A 21,604-nucleotide genomic window follows, 5' to 3' on the forward strand; every position below is an offset into this window, starting at 1 on the left:
CGAAAGAAGTTATGAAATACCAATTGTATCGTCCGTTCGTCTGGAATTTCCATTTTGGATACGTTTAGAGTAACGTGTGAAAAAAAAAGTTTGAAAAGGATTTTAAGACGACGCGATGAAGGCAATTAACAAACTAAGAAAAAAGAAATAAAGCTAAGGAATAGTTGTAAAACTCTGTAATACAGATTGGGGGGGTTATGGGATTACAATTGTTACTACCTAATTGATATTATTCAACTAGTCAGACGCTGTGCATGTGTACTTAGGTACTTATGCGGACATCTGCGAGAGATAATCAATGTATGAGAACTACATATGTAGCTTGGAGGTTTCGATCGATGCCTTCAGCTCTATAGCTGCAGACGATTGTAATAATTATAATCAACGAAGGGCTGAAATACGAAAGGGTGGATAGTTACATTTTGGGAGTGACCTCGGGGCATAGTAATCCTGAGATTTGCAGGTCGCTTCGATTATCGATCCTGCATGGATGTTGCCGTTCTCGTCTCACAGAAGCCCCCTACTACATGTATAGTATACATACTACACAGGTATGCTGATGAATCTCACTGTCGTATCCCCATATGTCTGAGACCTCCAGGCGACTGCTATCTTTAGCGGATAAGGAAACGGAAAAAGTAATGCGCGTTCTGAATTTTCTTTCTTTCTTTCTTTCTTTCTTCCTTGCATTGATCGATTGATCCGGTACGGTGGCCGAGGGTTACCCCCAAAACTCGCCAGTTGTTACGTATGCTAGTAAAGTTAACCATGTAACTTACCATGGTAAGTGATGCTGTACTTACATACTTAGAGCATTGTGACGAGCACAGCTGTACACAGTACATTCTAATACATAAACTTTCGAGGTTAAGTGTGGGGTGAATGCTCGCTAGCACTAGCAGTGCTAGTAGTAGTCCGAGTGGATGCGTTTTAAAATTGTGGAAGCTCCAATTGGACATCACCAACAGCTTCACTGCGAGGTTTGTTGTGGGTGCAGTGTAACACGCGAGAGGAATGTGAACCCATGCATTGGATTGGTATCCTTGTTATCCTGATTCGGACCTCACCTGCAACACATTCGCTTTTGGAAGGCAAACTTGTACCTCACCTATACATACTACTCCAGGCCCTGGGTTCTCGCGATCACAACTAGCTGATCTAGCCCTGTTCTCTGCGTCCCGACAGCCTGAATTCGATCGCCGGGCTTATAGGATGCATTGTTATAATGGGAGTGGTAATGTCGTTTATTCCTTTATCCCTCTCGCGTGCTGCTTTGGTCCTTCCGACGGCACACGGCGACTTTCCCAGCATATGAAACTGGTGGATTCGAAGGCTTCCCAAGAGTAAGTGCCCCGCAATACGGCCATGCAAATCGACAAGGCTAACAATGTCACGCTACGGGACTGTAAAGACCGGTAGATTCTGTGCGTCCTCATTTCCTTTGACATTTACAAGTCAGGGAAACCATGGTCTTGCTTTCGAACCAGACAGAAAAGAATCATGTTGGATGTTTTTTTTCCCTCCTCTCACGAGGTTTATGGCCGCACTTTTCAGGAGACAATCGATCCGCAAGGCAAGTGCTTGTTTGGACCAGCGACTCCACCTAACAAAGTAAGCACCATCTGCAGGTAAAGCCCGCAGAGGATTGCAGCAGGTCGAGTGGATGGGGGTGGGATCCAGGAGTATGGGTGACCGGCATAGGTCTGACCACTCCTATTCGACAGGTTAGCCGGCCCAAAGGCTAGTTTAACCTGGCCGGTTGCTCCGGATTGGCTACTGTTCGTTCATTTGCACATGCCGACGAGCAAAACGGGCAATCAACTCATCTCGATTTAGCATCCAGCTGCTCAACTGAACTTAGTCGTTCGACTGTTCAACATATAGCATTGGCGGGATATAGGGATCCTCTAACAGATTTTTGACACCCTTATTCGGTGCATGTTATATAACGCCCGAAACCCCGTGCAAGGACTAAATCTGATAGAGGTCCGGTCATTTAGCCATTGAGGGACATGGTCGATCAAGCACGCAGAAGTTTTTTTCACCTGCGTCGACGCATGTTTTAAGTGACCACGGTGGATTATATATACGGAATATCCACACGACGAATACGCCTAGTCTCCCCCCAACTCCTTTTTTGCAACGCTACGACGGCGCAATTATCGTTTGCAATTGGAACTTCATCGAACGTCGGCAGGCAGGCCTGGATCATTGACAGTGTCAAGAAAAAGGCACAACCACTCAAGAATAGAGAAGAAAGAAAACAAAAGAGAGAAGAAAAAAAAAGTAAAATACAGAAGGCTCGAGCTCTTGTGTAGGCGGTTAAAGCGGCCCTCTGCGCCACTAGTCTTTCTCTCTGAATATGATCTGGATCTGACCTCATCTCCGACACTGTCCCGTCTTTTGACTCCTGAATTTTTTTTTCTCTCTTCCTCTTTTCTCATCCTTTTCTTTCCCTTCCATAAGATTTTATTTTTCTTATCGTTCTTTCTTAGGGCTTCGAGACTTAATTATATTCTGACTTTTAATTATCCCAGAACACTCCTTGCATTTCAATTTTGCATTTGTTTTCGGGACTCAGACTTCACACGGAATTAATGCCAGGGTAATTTTATTATCATAAGCCTCAAAAAAAAGATAGATAAAGACAGGCATCCACCCACCGCCCCTCTGATAAACCTTTTATCCCACTTTCACCCCTCTATTACAATCCTCGTCTCGCCAAAATATTTCAAGCGGAACGCGGGGGGTCAAACAAATCATGGCCCTTCCAGTCCAATCCTCAAGCTCCCTCAGCTTGCCTAGACGCGACAGCAGCCGAAGAGAAAGCGTCTCCCCATTCGCTGGTAGACGAGAGAGCATCAACCCATTTGCTAATAAACGAGAAAGCGTCTCACCCTTCGCTACCAGACGAGAGAGTGTAGCCCCTTTTCAAAACTTAGGCCGAAGGGATAGTACGGCTGTTGGATTATCGAGACGCGAAAGTACATCACCATTTCCTTCATTACGACGATCATCGACTGTACCTTCAGGAGCATACTCGAATATTCCTGTTGGACGAAAATTCAGTGTTAGTGCAATATACACTGGTGGCGATGTTTCGCCAATAGAGCCCCCCGGGGCTAACAACGATGATGTTGAAGTTTTATTCCATCATCCAACGCGAATTGTCTCCTTTACGATTTCGGAAGAAAAGTTGAAGGGGAAGGATGCCGTGGCGAATTATGTTCAGCCAACGGAAAGGACATTGAGTTCCGGTTAGTATTTGCGAGACATTTCCTTATTTTTTCTCCTTCGAAATGCATAAAAAAAATGTTTTGGGCAGAAGCCGTCTACCCCTTCTAAATTAACACTTATCGTTACGAACTGGGGAGGGGAAGAGGGTTCCAGACGATATCTCGGAGGATATTGATGCAACCCACTGCAGCCTTCCCTATGCATGCGCGCGCCCAAGGCAATTCCGGGGATCAAGACCGTATACTAACGGATCAATTCCTAAAATTGGATAGGCCCTATGAAAATTTATCGAGTTAAGTTTTCGACGGCATTTTTACAAGGTGGGCAATTGTTACAGCCATTGCTACCACGCAGCGCTTGCTGGTGTCTGGACGAGCGTCGTGGTATATTCGTTTTGAGGATAAGGAAGGATAACTATTATCGGTTAGAATTGCAAGAGTGAGTATAAGCGCCCTATGTTAACTAGTTAAATTAACATATCTATGATTGGTAATGCTAACGTTTACACTCGTTATGATCAATGAAGGGTTGAAGATGATTTATCGAAAGTCCACAGCCTCAAGTCTGTGCTCGACAAGCTTATCGTTTTTGAAAAAACCAACTGTCCATTCAGAACGGAGAAACAAGATGTTGAAGAGCCAGCCCCTCTGGCCGTCTTTAGGAGATCAAGTAGTGTCGCTAGCAGACCTAGCAGGCCTTCCAGCGCCCAATCCGACTATGGTGCTCCAGATAACGACAGCAGCAGTGACATCGTATTCCAGAATCCTGGATTCAATGCACCACCAAAGATCGAAATCCCAGCTTCTTTGCCAGTTATGTTTAAAAAGAATATCTTTGAAGACAAGCCCATGCTCCGAGTGCCTCGCCTCCAAGTCCCACAACCACATAATCTATCAGCAAGCCCAAGGGCTCTTAGTCCACTTTCCGGCAGGAGCCCATTATCCCGAACCTACGAGACCTCTCGAAGCCGTTCGGTTAGCCCACTTGCCCGAGAGGCTCCACATGATATGTTTATGATTCCCGAGCATGGTCCAGCATTACCCCACACAGACGACGAGGGGGCTTCCTCTGCTCAATCTGTAGGATCTGGCCCGCCATCCCCTAGATATATTCCAAGATCAGTCCCCTCAGATTATGCAAACTCTGCAGTTCCTTCAGTTTCGGACTATGCAAACTCTGCAGTTCCTTCAGCTTCAGACTATGCAAACTCTGCGGCTCCTTCGGCTTCGGATTATGCAATGTCTAGAGGTCCTTCCGACTATGGAGACTCAGCTACTAGCAGCCCGATCGATCCATTTTGCCTTTCGTATCCCGTCCCAGAACCTCGAGGACGTTCACCGGAACGAAAGCCAATGCAACTGCCAGCCGCACCACTTTCGGCTCTTTCTCCACCACCAACGGCTATTTCCCCACCACCTACTGCCCCAATGCACTTCCTTCGCCCTCCATCTGTAGTTATTCAAAACGCAGACTCCACTGACGACTTCGAAATCGATTTCCTCGATCTCGGTATCCGTCATGGTCCGCAAGTGCATGAAGAAGTCCAGGAAAATCCAAAGCCAAAGCCAAAACCACAACCATTGGAACAACTTCATGAAGAACCTCGAATTGAATCAATCGTTCAAATACGCAGCGATGTTCACGAGAATACAAATGAAGTACCTTCAATCTTTGAACCCCTCCAAACCATCCAAGAGATCACACTCCCTCAGATCCGCCCCCAAACTCCTCTTCCATCCCCCCCTGCTACCCCACCACTTTCCCACTCGGCATCAGATTCTGAAGCCGAAGAAATCATGGAGGCTGTGACCCCAGAATCCAGCTTCCGCCGAAGACCCAGCGGCGATATCTCAAATGTGTCGCTACGACGGGCATCAGAACCCATGGCAGACACAAGCTCTGTTATCATCAAAGATAACGATCCAGATACCATGACGCTGATGACCATGGATGACGTAGAATCTGTTGACCCGCTCGCAGGTCTCAACATGAGTCTCATCCATCGTGTCAACGAAATGCCAGTTACCAAGGGACTCGGCCCAGACGATTACGAACCACTCTCCCGCTCCGGCCGCCGTTTTATCCGCTCGATGGATCACGAAGCTGCCCGTGGCATTTTTGGCAAAACTATCAATTTGAAGATCCACCAGCCTTCTGGATTTTTGTTAAAATTCATGCTACGTGTGGCAGACAAGCTTATGAAGGGAGCTAAGATTTATGTCTACTATTGGGGAGACTGGAAGAAGGGCAAAGTTAGGGGCAAAGGTGGGAAGGTCAAGGAAGGCGGTAGCGTTGATTTGACAGACTCTTCACCGATCTCACCGCAGGATTATGAAAAAGTTGGTCTGTTGAGCGATGAAGATGATTACGGTGTCAAAATTTCGAATGAAAATGCCACGGAGGGGAGGAAGAGGAGGCCCTTTTCTTTTGCAAGAAGAGATAGTGTCTGAGTAAGCAAAAAAAAAAAAAAAAAAAAAAAAAAAACAAGAAAAGAAAAGTCAAGGCCAGTGAAATGATTAGGTTCGGAAAATGAGTTAATGTGGATGATTGCAGGACGGCCGAAAAGACGATGAGTTTTTCCCTTTTATTTTTAATAACATTTGATTGCAATTTCTGATGCTTAATTACGTTTTTGCATTCTTGATGTTTTGATGTTGAAACGTTTTTTCCTCCCTCTTGATCTCCCCTTTAATGATTGCAGCCGGGTGATTCGATTCTACTTGTTACTTCTACTGCTGCTGTTGGCCGTTTCCCTTCCCTTCTTATTCTCATCCTTTTTTATTACATTTTTCGCCGTTTAATTAATACTATTGAACGGCCGGGCTTTGGATTACCGGTGTTCTGTCTCTTTGGGTTTTATTCTTTTCTTCTCTATTTCTCTATTTTTCCTTAGACGGACCCGGCGACATGTCTGTATGTTAGTTATACCCGCTTGCTGCTTACGAACCTTGATTTTGATATGCACACTGTACATTTATCAATTTGCAAATGCGCATTCTTGACCAATTCCTTCTGCGATGTGATTGAGTTCGAGTATTTATCTTATCATTCAGTTTATAGAATAGCACCTCACTACTATTACTACGCTTGCCCTTCTCTATATATCTTCTGCGGAAAAAAAGTATTTAAAGAGTCATCAGCAACAATATATACGTTTATTCATTAACCTTTATCCCCCCCCTTGCAAATCCTGTTTTTTGGTTTGTTTGCGTAGATATCGACTCCCACTTCTTCGGTTGACAATATATGGCCAACCGAATTGCCATTCACAAGATGCTATAATTACAAAGATATGAAGAGAAATCGCCCCGCCGCTGGAAGCCTAATCAGCTTTATGCGTGGATGGCCTTGTCGTAGGTAGCCATAGCAGCTTCCTTGAATGCCTCCGACAGAGTTGGATGAGCTGTAAACATCGATATTAGTATTCTACTCTTCCAAACACAGGGGGCTACACCATCATCCACAGTCTTGAGACTCACCATGACTTGTTCTTGCGATATCCTCGGAGCTAGCACCGTACTCAATAGCCAAGACACCTTCCGCGATCATCTCGCCGGCATTAGGTCCAATGATGTGGATACCCAAAACCCGATCTGTTTCCTTATCGGCAATAAACTTGACCATACCATCGGTCTCCAAGTTTGTCTTAGCACGCGAGTTCGCCAGGAATGGGAATGTGCCGACAACGTATTCCTTTCCGCTAGCCTTAACCTCCTGTTCTGATTGTCCGACCCAGGCGGCTTCGGGGTGGGTGTACATGACCGATGGGATGGCGCCGTAGTTGACGTGGCCGTAACCCTTCTTGATGAATTCAGCGGCAGCGATACCTTCTTCTTCGGCCTTGTGGGCCAACATGGCACCGAAGGTTACATCGCCGATAACGCGGATGTTCTCATGCTTGGTGCGGTATTCTTGATCGATGATGATGCGACCACGTTCGTCGGTTTCGATACCAACGTTCTCGAGGCCGAGACCCTCGGTGTAAGGACGGCGACCGATGGCGACGAGAACAACGTCGGCTTCGAGCTGTTTAAGCAAGATTCGTTAGGTATATTCACCCTCGGCGGGGTTAGATAAAGTACTTACGGTATCCTTCTTCTGGTTCTTGACGCTCTCGATTTCTAGCTTGACACCTTCGCCGGAGGCATCACCGGAGAGAACCTTGTGGGAGGTCTTGAACTTGATACCTTGTCTGCCGAGGATTCGCTGTGCCATTTTGGCGATATCAGCGTCCATACCTGGACCACCGATAGCATCCAAAAACTCAACAACGGTGACTTCGGCTCCTAATCGCGACCAGACAGAGCCCTGCGAAGCCATAAACTGTTAACTTGAAAAGCTACTTTGGAAGTATATATCATGAGATTTGAGAATAATACCATTTCAAGACCGATGATACCACCACCGATGACAATCATCTTCTTTGGGACTTCAGTAAGAGCGATGGCCCCAGTGCTGGTAATAACTTTCTTCTCATCGACCTCAAGGCCTGGGAAAGGAGTGGCCTCGGATCCGGTAGCAATGATGATGTTCTTGGTCTTGAGCGAAATCTCTTCGCCACCATCGATTGGCTTGACCTTGACCTCATTTTCGCCGGTGATGGTACCGGTTCCTTTGACGTAGTCGACGCCGTTCTGCTTGAATAGGATTTCGATACCGCCGGTAAGGCCCTTGACGGATTTGTCCTTTGCAGCCATCATTTGATCGAGGTTAAGGCGAACATTGTCGACTATGAATACATCAGTGATCTGGCCGTCTGTTGTTATATTGTTGACTCTGGGTAGAAGCTAACCTTCGATTCCTCGTTGCTTGATATCATGTTTTATCTGGTGGTAGATATGGGAGTTGTTAAGCAGAGATTTCGAGGGAATACAGCCGACGTTGAGACAGGTTCCACCGAGAGCTCCACGCTTTTCGACACAGGCTGTCTATTGTTATATATCGAAGTTGTTCTTTAGTAAAACCGTCCCCCAGACGTATTCTGATTGATATCAGAGCTTAAACGTGAGCTAGTACCTTTAATCCCAACTGCGCAGCTTTGATAGCAGCGACATAACCGCCTGGTCCACCACCAATGACAACGACATCGTGTTCTCCAGCTATATACCCCCCGGTATCACGTCAGCTACCCGTCCGTTGCGATGGTGTTTCCCTTATCTCCTAAATAAAAGAGAAAAAAGAAGAGGTATTGAGGATTTCGACCACGTACATTCGCTAGAGTAACCTCTTCGGCTCTGTCTATCGGCGATGTAGAATGTCGAGGGAGACGCGAAGCGCGATCGAAGCGGCCGTAATACCGACGATGCGGCCTGTCTTTGAACGGTCTTTAACATTGTAAATGGAATGATATGATATGGATGGTTGAGGCTTTGTGTATGACGTCGAGATGGGGTTTTCGGGGTTTCGGATAAATGTATTCAACAGTTCGTGGGGGGTCAGTACTACGGTAGGTGTACTGAAGTTAGGCCGTCGAGAGGGTGAAGTCTCAATGGATGGCCTGTTTTGATGGAGGAGAATGAGTATGAGGAGGAGGTTAGGATAGAGAAGGGGTGGAATGTGGTATTCTGGAAATATAATTGGGTTGGGGACGGTCCGAACAGGGGAAAATTAAACGTTGAAGTTTCGCTTTTTTTCGCTCTCGAGCTCTGCTGGGCTGGGCTGGATACAATCGGCAATCCTGACCGATGCAGACTTGCACGTACATGCAATTGATAGGTACTTATTGGCCAAGACGGTATCTCTATTAGCTTACAATCATAGCTTCAAAAAAAGTACCGCGATACGGCTGCAGGGGCCAGGCCTTTATATCGCTCACTATTCTATTGTTTCGATAAACATAACTCAGTTTGCCAAAAAATTCCTCATCCTCAAGATATTTTTGGGATAAAGGAAATAGATATTTACTGCTGGTATCGGCCTAGCCGGTGGGCTGTGGCAGGTGACTCGGAAGGAATACCGCCCCGGGCAAGCGAAATTGAACGGGAGGAGCACCTTCGGACCAGTCGGGATGTCCCCGGGCTGGCTTGCGAGACCGATCCGATCCCGATTATCCGGCTTCAGAGATTTTTCAGTATAAAGTACTTATATGCTTAGGTACACTCCGTGAGTCTCCGTGAATAATCGATAACAGACTGTGTACGACCGTAGAAAGGCTATTGTTTTATGTAATACTAACCTCAACATAATTAGCTAACATTTGGCTATGTCTCCGTCGAAAGTCCCAAAAACTCTATATCTATCGTAGCCTCGGCCTCATGACAAATGAATTATAGTACAAAAGCTGTATATTACAATATCCGGTTCATACCCAGAAACTTCATTAATCCAGGACTATGCTCGTGGGCGGCGGGCGTGTACCTAAAACTAAGTCAGGAGTGCAGGTTATGACTCCTCTGTTCCATCCAATATCGCCCTTCTGAGTACCTCTGCAGCGACCTCGCATCCCTGCTTCACTGCCTTCTTCTCCTTCTTCCCATTAGTAATATCACTCCCCGCCACATTCTTCTTTAGAAAGTACTCCAATCCTCTCGAAAGCGATGGATTCTCCGCCGTTTCTCGAAACAGCTCTCGAAGCCTTGATTCCCGCTTACTTGAAGACCCGGGATACCTCTCCATAATCTGCGAGAATAGTGTAATAAAGAATACCTCCAAGAAATTCTTCGTACTAGGCTGCACGGAGACTAGTTGTAGCGTTTTTAGTACCTTCAAGGATAGTGATCTATGTGCCACCAGGTATCCGTAAAGTTTGGCCAAATTAACAATCTTCCTAAGTGGCATGCCATCTTCGTCCTCGTCCATAATATGGGACTCGCCGCGGTTCATGTCATCTTCTTCACCCATCTTCCGGAAAACCTCCCAAAGACTGAATTGGAATGCCATGCGGAGAGGGTGTTGTGTGCATAGTTGCTGTGCAATAAGCGCATAGTATGGGTTATACTGTGCTTCGTTACCGCAGCAGTGTAGGAGGACGTGGGGTATTTCCCGTTCTTGATTCTTCTTGAGACGAAGTTTGAAGAGTTTCTCTCGTGCGTCGGTATAGTCCTGTCGACGCTATTAGTAATTAATGTGCAAAATTTAGAGAAATAAAACCGTACCCCTGCATCCATAATAGCGGTAAATATCGCTCGACGGATATCTGTGTTCATCCGCTGTTCTCTAGCCAACTGCTGGTAGTTTATGATATCATCCTCAGAGTCCGATACTGCAGATGCAGCCTCTTCTTCGTCTCTCTCGTTAACCTTCGGCTCGTCTTCAAGCATGTTATTCCTCCAGCTAGCCCCAACAAGCCACCATTTTCCTTTTGTTTCTACTTCTCGAATATCCTTGAGCGAGGGTCGAAGAGGTTCAGTAGCCCGTAAAGATCTGCTGTTCAGGGTGCCCAGCGTCTTCTTCATACGGACGATAGCTTCTGATGCTACAACGGAAGCGTCATTTGTTTTTCTCGCCTTATTATTCTTTAGATTTGACAAAGTCTCGATCATGAACTTGAATCTTGTGCTTAATTTATCGGTACCGACTTTGGCGACTGAGACATTAAGCATAGATACGATATCCTTTAGAGCTGTTGGATCGTCCTGGCGCAGCTGGGGTCCACTACTCCTTACGATCTTTAGTAATAGCTCCGCATTTAACTCAGCGACTTCAGACGTAAATATCCTAATAACGTCAAACACTAAGCTTGACCCAACAACCCCAAAGTTATAGAGCTCAGCAAGTAGCGAAACAAGATCATTGACTTGCTTCTTGCTGGGGCTTGTGGATGTGACTGCCGGGTCATCCCCCAGCTTTACTGTCTCCCCGTAGGACTTATCAAAATCTTCAACTAGATTTTGAACAAAATGTGCCCCAAAGTCTGTTCCCAATATCCTATACAATGCGGCTATAAAACCACCGTACAACGTAAAAAATGTCTCCCTTGTGTTGACTTCGTTGGAAACTGATGCTAGAACCAAGGTTGTCAGTGTCGACGTGACACTCTGCCTTGGGTATTCACGATAGAGTTCCTCGATCGATTTGACGATTTGTAGCATGCTTTGTTCTGTGAGACGGTTGACTTGGCCTTGGATCTTCTTGCGTAACATATCATCTGTGGGCAGCTCGGCGAGTTTCCTTCGCTGGGCTGGGGGTATATATTTTGTTGGTTGATCTGCTGTGATGGCAGGTTTTGTGGGATCTGGTTTTGTAAGCTTAGCTTTAGGCGCCGGTGGATGTGAGTCTCCTGCATCGTGGTCGTCATCATCTGCGTCTGATGAGAAGCCAGACCAATCACCTTCAGCATCCTCCATATCGACGTCCTCACTTCCCTCATCCTCAGAACCGGATATATCACTATCTTCAAGCATATCCTCGTCAGAACCCTGGAAGTCCTCGCTCCCTGATTCACTCATGTTTCCACCATGCTCTTCCTCCTCATTCCTCTTCCGCTTCTTGCCCCGCTTTTCGGCAAGATACTGTCGATCATTCTCGAGTTCATCATCTTCAGAATCGAACCCATCTAAGAGCCAGTCTAGATTATCCTCTTTGAAAGCAGTGGGCAGTTTCTTGCCCTTGATGTTTAATTTCTTCTCGAGAGCAGCGATTTCAGCATCATCTTCGTCAAGTTTTTCGGCCACCGCTTTCCGGATAACTGGTTTCGTAGTCTCGACTTTCTTTGTAACCTCCACCTTCTTCGTCGGTACTGTATCGTCTCTATCGGTCTTTTGCGCTAGGTTGGGAGTCTTTTTTTTCAGGTCGGAGGGTTGTACTGTCGATTTATTTTTAGAATACGAAGGCTCTGGCTCATCGTCTGATGATTCCGAGTCGCTGGAACCATCTGCCTGGTGGGAGAATCGAGCATTGTTGTGTCTGGCCTGTTTTTTATCTAGGCGCTGTTGCTTGCGCCGGTCTTTTCGGCCTTGCTTCCTGGTGTTCTTGAGCGACTGCCTGCTCCCGCTGTTTTTACTTCCTGTATGCTATTAGTAAAATCTTTGGAGATAGATATACTTGACAGAAAGTGAATGAGTATACCTGAGTCCTGAATCTGGTCCAGGATGGACTTTGGCAGTCTAGGCTGGATCCCCTTCATTGCATTGTTATATCGAACTTGGATTGGTCGCAGAGGAAGAAGAAAGAAAGGAAAAGTTGGGATGTTGGAAAAGTTGTGCAACTTGACGGGCAAGCAGAGCCGCATTGTCGCTTAACTTAGCTCGCAACACAGTCTTGGCATCGAATCCCAAAAATTGCTAAGACGCGACGTTCAACCGCAACGGCGTCAACACCAAACACCCACCGCAACCATCGCCACGACGACTTCCATCCCCCTCCATCGCCATCTCCTCGAAACTCCATCGCATCTTGCCGGATCTGCTAATTGACCCTGTTTAGGGCATCCAAACGCTCGCTGGGGGCTTCGTATCCTTTCACCCGCTCCTTCTGGCTGGGATTGTGCTGGTTCTCCGCTGTGTTGCTGTCGACACATTCAAGCTTTAACCTCGCACAATGCCGGCCACTACTACAACACCACGCACATCGGAGCGAGCTCCTGACGCCGAATTGGCGCTCATGAAATCTGTTCTAGATACAGTCATCTCGTATAAGGATGAGAAGTAGGTGTCCCAGATGATGGCCAATGGGTGGTTGGTTTGTGGTGGTGCTAATGTAGCTGGTCTGCTCTTTCGCAGTGAAAATCCTATCGCCGAAGTTTTCATGGACGTCGTCAGCCGCCGAGCTTTCCCGGATTACTTTCAAATAATCAAAAACCCCATCGCTCTCAGAAATGTTCTGGTAAGCTGCCTGTGTTTAAGTTTCGTGATCCTTCGATGTGATGGCGATAGATAGCTAACCGCGCTGGTGGTGTTGGTAGAACAAGCTCAAGCAGAAACGATACCCAAACTTCAAGACTTTTATCAATGATTGTGCTAGAGTAAGTTAAATGCTAGCTGATAGGATCTGTCTATAATCGAATTGTCTATGATGCTAATTGGCCATCGAATAGGTCTTTCACAACGCCAAGACGTACAATCGCCCAAGTTCGCAAATCTACAAAGATGCAGTTACCCTCGAGGCAAGTCGCCCGAAGATTCTCACTCTTTTTTGCGTTCTCTGCTATTAGACTTGAATGGGATAATCTCTAACATCGTGGAATTACAGGGTGTCCTGCTTGAAGAGCTCAAGAAGCTCACTAAACTAGAGAACCCGGTTATTACGGAGGAAGAGGCCGTGCTCCCCGATCTTGGCCCCTTGCCGACCACTGACTCCGAAGGCGAAGACGAAGAGGGGGGAGGAGATGCTGAGGCCGAAGAGGAAGACGGTTCGAACGATGGCTCTGGCGACGACGAAGAAGAAGACGAAGACGAGGAAGATGAGGATGATGAAGAAGCTGAGGATGAAGACGAAGAGATGGAGGATGCTGACGCTATAAAAAACGATCCCGATAACGGAAGCGAAGACGGTGCTAGCCGTACCCGTAGATCTAGTCGACGCTCGGCCAAGAAAATTACCGATACTGGTGATGATGATGATGACGACGACGACGAAAAGAAGCCTCGTGGTAGAAAAGAGCCCAAGCGCCGTGGTCGACCTCCTCGTGTCGATGCTCCCTTTGAATGCCGAATCAAATCCATCCTCAAAGGCATCCGCAAGTACAAGACCGATGATGATGGTCCACGTCATGCTGCTTTTGAGAAAATACCAGACCCAAAAATCTCTCCAGAGTACCATCGCGCTATTGAGAACCCCATTGCAATCGATACTTTGAAGGTAGGTTGTTTCGCATGCGTGCATGAATTTCTTAGCAAGATGTTAACGTGTCTACTAAATAGAAAAAAGTTAAACGTCGCATCTACCGAACTGTTGAAGAGTTCATGGATGATGTTTATCTCATGTTCGACAATGCCATTCTTTACAATGAAGATAATTCTCAAGTTCACAGAGACGCCATTTTCCTCAAGGTATTACTGAATGAAATCGTTGTGCGCTGGCTGCCGATTTACGGTTTTGCTGACGGATACTATTGCAGGCCGAAGCCAAGAAAATCTTCGATCTCGAAATGGAAAAGGATGACTCTAGCTATATTGATCCAAGCAGCAAGAGCAGTTCTGACAGGGATCCGGTCGCATTCATAGAGCACAACGGCGACACTTTTAGCATCGGCGATTGGATTGAACTTGTCAACCCACTTGACGACAAAAAGCCGATCGTCGCTCAAATCTTCCGTACATTCAAGAAAAGATCCGATGGGAAACTAGGTATTAACGTCTGTTGGTATTACCGCCCCGAAAATACCGTTCACCGTGTCAATAAGAGATTCTATGAGAACGAAGTTGCCAAAACGGGACAGTACCGCGATCACGATGTACAAGATATTATCGGTCGATGCTTTGTTATGTTCTACACCAAAGCATCTCGTGGGCGTCCTATCGGGTCACAAGGGAAAAACATCTACATCTGTGAAGCTAGGTATAACGAAGAGAAACGATTGTTTAACCGCATCAAGACCTGGAAATCCTGCATCCCAGACGAGATAAGATCGCGTAAAGACGATACAGAATTGTGGCAGAAGCAAGTTCCACTCAAAAAGTTCACATCTCCAATCAAGCATCTCCTCCCCCCTGACGCCAAAATGGGTGATAAGCCACCTACTGCGACCTGGGTTCGAGATGATGCGCCTCCTCAAGGAGCTGTCTTTTTGGGTGAACGCCGTTCCGTTGTAAGTTTGCCCGGCGCCTGCTGTACCTGCTGTGCCATATTAGGGAGTATTTATGCTCATTTACTAACACATCTTCCACAAGGACTCTCCTTCGCCTGAGCCAACACCACCTCCCAAACCCAAATCGCCCACCCCGCCGCCTCCACCACCACCTCAGGCTGCCCCTGCCACTCAGCCTCGCCCGCAGAGTACTCGACGCACGACAGTCGCACAGCCAATAATGACACCGGCTCCAGTCACGGCCCAGCGCCAGATTTATCAGACTCCGGCACAGCTGGCTCCAATGCCCAGCCCATACGCGCAGTTCACTCCGCAACAGGCGCCAGCTGCGTTCTACGCGACTCCCCAACCGCAGTATCCTCAGACACCCTCTTATCCCCAGATGCAGATTATGGGTGTGCCTGGACCTAGTCAAGGGCACGGGCAGATTCGCCCACAGGCTGATGTTGGCTCGGATATGCCTGGTGACAATAATGCTTTCACCATCAATACCGCTTGGACATCAAAGGCCCTCTCTCACCTTGAAACTCGAAACGGGGTACCAGTGTTCTTTTCGGGAACTCCACAAAACGTCTCCAACACGAAAATAACTTTCCAAGGCTGGGGCTCCCCTTTCAACCAAGGCCCTGGTGTTCCACTGCGATCTCCATCCGAGGCCCGCTGCCAGGCTGCAACTAGGCGCATCCTCCAAGCCGATACAAACGGCATTCCATTCGATGAAGACCAGAAGTGGGCTTGGGATGATGCGACAAAGACCCTGAACGAATTCACCGAAAGAGAGCATGCAGCTGGAGCAAAGGCTCTAGATAACCGCCCTCTTCACGTTGCAATGAAGGCTCCTCTCGAGACAGCTTTTGCAAAGCTTCTGAATACGAAGGAGATAGAGACTGACCTCTACCCCAACGAAGAGGTCCGCCACTACAGAAGCCTCAAACGCAAGAGGGGAAAGGAACCTGGTTCTAGCGATCATTAGTTCTTTTTCTTTCAATACTCGTCGGATAAACGCCCCTTTATTCCCTTATTTGAACGCCTTTCGACCATTTAACGTGCACCCACATCCCCCCCAAACACCTTATCCTCCCTCAGTGACGAACCTTGAACCACTCACCGACTCACTCCGAAGCTCAGACATGGCCAGCTTAATATACCACCTCCACTACAGCATCAGCGATAGGCGCACCTCTGCATATTCCCGTTTTTCTTTCTGTATCTCCTCTTCATAGGCTGACGCAGATCTTAGGTGACATCTCCTTTCTTTTTTCTCTTTTCTTCTTTTTCTTTTTCTTTTTCTTTTTTTCTTTTTCTCTTTCTCTCTTCTTTCCCTTGTTTGCTAGATTCAGGCCTCGGGTTCTTTCTCTTTCCCTTTTTTATTTCTCATCCCTATGACTTTTAATGAGAACAGTGGACTCAGAGCTGAACTGAGGGTGCTGGGCATCTGTATTATTATCACCACCTACTGCTCAAGCTCGACACTACCACATCATTTTATCCGCTCACCTTTATTCCCCTTTCCTTTTACACGAGGCTGCACTCACTCTCTTATCTCGTAATACGATTGACCACCAACACGGGAGATATACTACATTCGAAGCCTTCAGATCGACCGTTTCTACTAGGTTCGGCATACCCCCTTCAGAACAGGTACCTCCTATTTTACGAGCAAAGGAAAACATCTCGAAGGCTACAAGCTACGTTACTACCTAGGCAAGTATTAAGGGGGTATCTGATCTAGATTATTCTTTGTTGTCAATGCATGTATGATAACAAGGGAGAGCTATTAAACAGCCGAACAATGACATAGAAACCAATAAAATAAAATAAAATCGTTAAAAAAATGAGAAGACCAAGAAAGGATGGCAAGTCAGATTTGACTGCCGCCCTGTCTCCCTTTTTTCTTCTGTTATCCTGATCGTGACAAAGAGACCTCGAGTGTACACTTTTGAACGCCTATTATCGTAACTATATACCCGAAAAAAAAAGAAGAAGAAGAAGAAAAACGATTCCACGTGATAATAAGGGTGCATGAGGAAGTCAAAGAAAGTTCATGAGATGGGAATATTCTATATTCCCGTGGGTAGTATTTAAAATGGAAGGTTAACTAAACCAAATTATGGATCTATTAAAGCTTGATATGCTTAGGCAGGCTGCTCGTATGCTCTTCGGATGACTCTCGAGAATTCTATAATGGGTGAGTTAGTATCAAAATGAAGGTAGCTTTATGGTGCAATCATAAATGTGGTAGTACTTACGGTCAATCTTGACGCTCTCCCTTGTGATTGTAGGCTTAGCCTCATTGTCCTTATTCAAGGAAATGATAACAGTGTTTCCGTCAATCTGATACCCGGCAACGGAAGTTACGAATTCCTCGAACTTCTCATCCCGAAGGTTCAGCCAGTCCTCGAGCATTGTTCGCTCGATCTCACGCATCGAGGAGTCAATGACACCCGGGATTCTGGTCTCAACATCGGATGTGTCAACACCGGTGATTCGTCGTCTGATGGTGTCTTCGAAACCTTGGACGTCGGCTATTAAATCGGCGAAGAGGTCATCTGAGTCGAGTGTATTCCAGAACTCTTTGAAGTTGCAGGATTCGAGGAGAGAGTTTAGGGTTGTGAGTTTTTGGACAGCTTCAGTGAGTTCGGTGGCATTTGGGATTGGGGGGAGGAAATTTGGAGGGAGGAGGTGGCGGCAGAGGGAGAAGTCAGAAGAAGGGAAGGCTGTGAGAGCTTTGACGAGGATGTTCGTGATGGTTTCGGAGTTGGTGAGGTGGGGGTTGAATTGGTATCTGGATTGAGGGGGAGTAATCGGATTAGTATATCACCTTTAGATCTCTTTAAACGCAACGGATGATATTGGAGAAAATTGAGCAGATAAGATGCAAAGTATGGTATCAGATAGAGCTAATATGATTCGCTTCAAAGGCCGGTGGAATCGATTCATGAGGTTCCGGTGGTCTCAGGTAATAGGAAACGTGTATGGTATTGTTCATCATGAAAATTTGCAATCTTTCTCGACGGACGAGGTTCCCTCGATTGTGAGAATAGAAATGAGGAGAAGGGAGAAGCTTCTTACAGTTTCAACAATGCCAAGTTAGCATAGCAGTCGTATGTGCTATCTTCACACTGTTGTGCCACGTATTCTTGGAATATTGTGGTGGTCTCTGGGTTGTATCTGTCGAGGCCATTGAGGATGGCTGTGATGTGTTCCGGCCGCTCTTCGGCGTAATCGAAGGAGCCCATCTCGTAAGATATTTTTCGGAAGAGCGAATCTACGCTCTTTCTCTTTCTCGAAGCAACTAGGCTTGTTTGGGGGGAGGTTGTGAGAAGTGGATGACAGGATGGATGGTATTTATGATGAGGTTGGATTGTGGGGGAGGGTTTGGACGTTGGTGAAAAAAAAATGATTTGTGTGGTTTTGCCGGGTTGCTTTTGGTCAAGCTCGAGCTACTATATGGGTATAACTATAAGCGAATCATATGGCGCGGAGCTTCAAGACAGCCGACTTCTACACCAAGATTCGTGCTAAGTTGCAATTGTCATTATCAATCGATATGTATATTCTGCGCACATCACGAGCATATATCATATATCATGATGTTACCGAAATATAAGGGAAATGTGGGAGCTTGGCGCCAGAATCGCTCGAAAGGTGTCGATGTCAGGTTTATAGTATCGAAGAATACACTAGGAATATTATGGTCTGGAGGCACTAGGAATACTAGTAGATATCATACAACATGTTGTCAAACACTCAACGGATTGGACCCAATAGACCCCCTTCTACTGCTCACATTGCTTCCTCCAGGGGACCCAAGAGTATCTCCCGTTCCAAAAGCCTTGTTCGTAAAAACCACAAACGTATCAATATCCCATAAGTCCTCCAGCTCGGGCGCTAACTTATCCGCCCGTTCGTAGAAACTTTCATAACTCTGAATAACCATCTCCTGAACAGCTCCGACAAGCGTTTCTCGAGTCCGGATGTCATTTATGTATTCGTTTAGCTTCTGTCGTAAAATTGGAACATCTGATTCCGCAAGCTTTCGTAGTGATATAGTCGCCTCCAGAGCTTCCGTTCCTTTCCCCGCCGATTCAACAACTGGGCCACTGATCTTAGAGGCCCAGGCTTCGGTAAATTGGTTTATTACGTTTCGCAGTTTCATATCTAGCTCCTTCAGGCTCTTAGTTAGCTAAGGCTGTCAGGAGGAAACACCGTTGGGAGACGTACCACTTTAGCATCCAGCATATTTTCCACGACTTTTGGCAGCCCCTTCTGCACTAATTTCATGAGGCCATTCGGGCTAAATAAACTTTCCGTCTGTCGAATTTCCCAGAAGGTACTGAAATCAAACTCAACCTCAGGTCTAACATATTCGATGTCGAAGGCGACAATTTGTTCCTTGAGAATAAGCAAATGTTTCAACAAGAAGAGTTGTGAGTCTGTGTCGTTCTTCATCCTTCGTATTTGATCTGCTGCTCTCGACAATGACCCTATACACACATGGACAACTTGGTGGGCTAGGTCGTCGAATACCGAGGACTATATGCACTATTAGCACTAAGGTATGACAACGAGTTTCGGTTAATTCCTACATTGACAAGTCGGTATATCCGTGACAGTAGCCAGATGGATTTCCGCAGGGATGGGTACCACCCTTGGAATACTGCATCTGTGTCGAACTGCGAAGGGTTCTCGCCTTCCATGGGACTAACAGGATCGAGAATCTTGCCCACACGAGGGCTTTTAAGTGGGGTTTGTATAATTTTGTTTCGTTCTGGGTAATCAAGGTCCTCTGGCTTAGGCATAAAATTTTCTATATCGTTTCGGATGACATTCTGAGCTCGAAAAATGATCCTAGCCTGTGCATCATGTAGGGGAGATTGGACCAGGCGGCCAAAGTCAAGTTGTGAGCGGTCATAGGATTCCAGTTCAGCTAAGAGGGTTAGCAGTGATCGTAAACAATGGTTTCCAAATGGCTATACCTTCATCACTGTCCCTCATGTATCGAGATTGGAGCAGAGAACACAGTTCGCAGAGTTTGACAAGTTGCGTCTCATGCATAATTCTCGGTCGAAGGTAGTCATATAGAGGTTCGCTTATTGACTCGAGGTAGTCACTACGTGAATTAGAGAGTAGGTTAGAAGGTAGCAGGCACCCCGGGATTCAGAAGTCTTACTATAGCTGCTGCTCTCCTGATGAGAAATGGTTGAAGAACAATTCATACTCGTCAAGGCAAATACTCCTGATATATGATATGCTAACTCTCGCGAAGCCAACTAGGTCTTTGTTTGACGACATATCCCGCATGCTCTTTGTCACGATGGGAAACAAAAGCCGCTGCCGTGCACTGAAGTAAAAGTTGTAGCATTCGTTGAGTAATGAGAAGTACTCCTCGTGGCCACATCGTTTTTCGATTTCGTCAGCTAGTTCCCGCAACTGATTTCCACCAACGCGGAATTTAGCATAGAGTAATGCAGTTTGGGTCGTATCGTTAACACCCTTTGCGACAATTCTCTTGCCCACATCTGCAGCTACATCTCTAAGCTGCGCCGTGAAGTGGACTTTAATGAGAGTTAGGGCTCGTGTCATAAGTTGACGGTATCTTGACTGGTAGAATTCGGCATCTTTGAAATTTGGCTATGGATTACCACTATTAGTTAGCTACTTAGGTATTTGATCTTGCTTGTACAGAGAACACATACGTGGGCTGCCACATAGTCTAGACAGCTATCCAGTTTAGAAAGCATGTCCCTAAAATCCGGTCTTGTAACGATCGTCGACCCTGGGGCGTTTAGGCGCCTTGTTATGCTTTCTAACACACTAAATGGCTCTAGATTTGCAGTAATATCGTCTGCAAGTTTCGATAATCGAGATTGTTCCGATAAGAGTTCCTCGCAAGCTGCTTGGAATGTCGAAGTCTGCTCCCTAACAGCCTCGAATCCTTTCGCTAAGTCGTCGAGGAGCGTTACCGTCTCTTTAGCTTCGGACAATAAAGAATCGCATGTATATAAATGTGACTGAAGGCGAGTTTGGAACACTCTAGAGTGAAAAATAAGTTAGCATAGTCGACCACCAAGTAGGCATGTAGAAGCATACCGGAACTGTTCATCTGCGGCATCCTCCAACTCTTCCTCATATTTTTCATACCATATCGCAAAGTCGAGTTCATTATCCAGCTTTAGCCCATCAATCGTACTGGAGACTTCCGTAGAATCAATGCTGGTGGTCTTCAATCCACCAGCAGAGCTTGGACGGGGTGGTACTTCGGCCTTAGGGGGTTCATCGTGTTTTCGAACCAGTTTCGCAGCTACTCTAGGCTTTCCTAGTTTCTTATCCACCAAATATTAGCCCCATGCTATATGCTTGAAGTAATAACCACGAGAATACTTTCGTACAGTACCTCACCTTCAGGCCGGGATGTTAATGGATTGGATTTGAGGGGCTTTGAGGTTTTCTGTTGCACTTCTTCGGCGGCTGCCGCATTATACCAGTGGTCTTCGTACATTGTGCAGCCGTATTCGTGATTTAGTGTATTGTCAGAATCGAATCGGTTCTCCGAGGCGCGGTTTGTCGGCGAAAGCTAGCTTAATGTTTCGGCGGGGAGTCGCGAGAGAACAGGTCGCCTAAGAAGGAAGCTCACGTGACCTTCAACACATCCAACGACGTCAAAATTGGTCGATGCAA

General features: G+C 46.4%; 6 protein-coding genes across 6 annotated transcripts; 2 read left to right on the forward strand and 4 right to left on the reverse strand.

Annotated features, from left to right (window-relative positions):
* Positions 1-2,761: 2,761 nt before the first annotated feature.
* AOL_s00054g615 (uncharacterized protein) lies at positions 2,762-5,687 on the forward strand (the record flags this gene model as incomplete). The annotated part of the gene is made up of 3 exons (XM_011121931.1): positions 2,762-3,257; positions 3,510-3,675; positions 3,764-5,687. 3 exons carry the CDS (start codon positions 2,762-2,764, stop codon positions 5,685-5,687), a joined length of 2,586 nt encoding a protein of 861 aa, XP_011120233.1.
* Positions 5,688-6,569: 882 nt separating this feature from the next.
* Positions 6,570-8,570, reverse strand: AOL_s00054g616 (uncharacterized protein; the record flags this gene model as incomplete). Its single annotated transcript, XM_011121932.1, has 7 exons — positions 6,570-6,640; positions 6,717-7,263; positions 7,324-7,545; positions 7,617-7,966; positions 8,030-8,165; positions 8,254-8,336; positions 8,447-8,570. 7 exons carry the CDS (start codon positions 8,568-8,570, stop codon positions 6,570-6,572), a joined length of 1,533 nt encoding a protein of 510 aa, XP_011120234.1.
* A 1,048-nt stretch (positions 8,571-9,618) lies between these two features.
* Positions 9,619-12,301, reverse strand: AOL_s00054g617 (uncharacterized protein; the record flags this gene model as incomplete). The annotated part of the gene is made up of 3 exons (XM_011121933.1): positions 9,619-10,278; positions 10,332-12,181; positions 12,244-12,301. 3 exons carry the CDS (start codon positions 12,299-12,301, stop codon positions 9,619-9,621), a joined length of 2,568 nt encoding a protein of 855 aa, XP_011120235.1.
* Positions 12,302-12,714: 413 nt separating this feature from the next.
* On the forward strand, positions 12,715-15,896 carry AOL_s00054g618 (uncharacterized protein; the record flags this gene model as incomplete). The annotated part of the gene is made up of 7 exons (XM_011121934.1): positions 12,715-12,821; positions 12,897-12,999; positions 13,079-13,138; positions 13,366-13,974; positions 14,037-14,165; positions 14,234-14,923; positions 15,006-15,896. 7 exons carry the CDS (start codon positions 12,715-12,717, stop codon positions 15,894-15,896), a joined length of 2,589 nt encoding a protein of 862 aa, XP_011120236.1.
* Positions 15,897-17,058: 1,162 nt separating this feature from the next.
* AOL_s00054g619 (uncharacterized protein) lies at positions 17,059-18,162 on the reverse strand (the record flags this gene model as incomplete). Its single annotated transcript, XM_011121935.1, has 3 exons — positions 17,059-17,102; positions 17,173-17,708; positions 17,996-18,162. 3 exons carry the CDS (start codon positions 18,160-18,162, stop codon positions 17,059-17,061), a joined length of 747 nt encoding a protein of 248 aa, XP_011120237.1.
* Positions 18,163-18,665: 503 nt separating this feature from the next.
* On the reverse strand, positions 18,666-21,425 carry AOL_s00054g620 (uncharacterized protein; the record flags this gene model as incomplete). Its single annotated transcript, XM_011121936.1, has 8 exons — positions 18,666-19,091; positions 19,148-19,459; positions 19,513-19,853; positions 19,903-20,036; positions 20,097-20,557; positions 20,623-20,959; positions 21,017-21,242; positions 21,326-21,425. The coding sequence occupies 8 exons, from the start codon at positions 21,423-21,425 to the stop codon at positions 18,666-18,668; spliced, it is 2,337 nt and encodes a 778-aa protein (XP_011120238.1).
* Between the last annotated feature and the right edge of the window lie 179 nt (positions 21,426-21,604).

Source organism: Orbilia oligospora (assembly GCF_000225545.1).
Source record: "Orbilia oligospora ATCC 24927 unplaced genomic scaffold scaffold00054, whole genome shotgun sequence".
Classification (NCBI taxonomy): Eukaryota; Fungi; Ascomycota; class Orbiliomycetes; order Orbiliales; family Orbiliaceae; genus Orbilia; species Orbilia oligospora.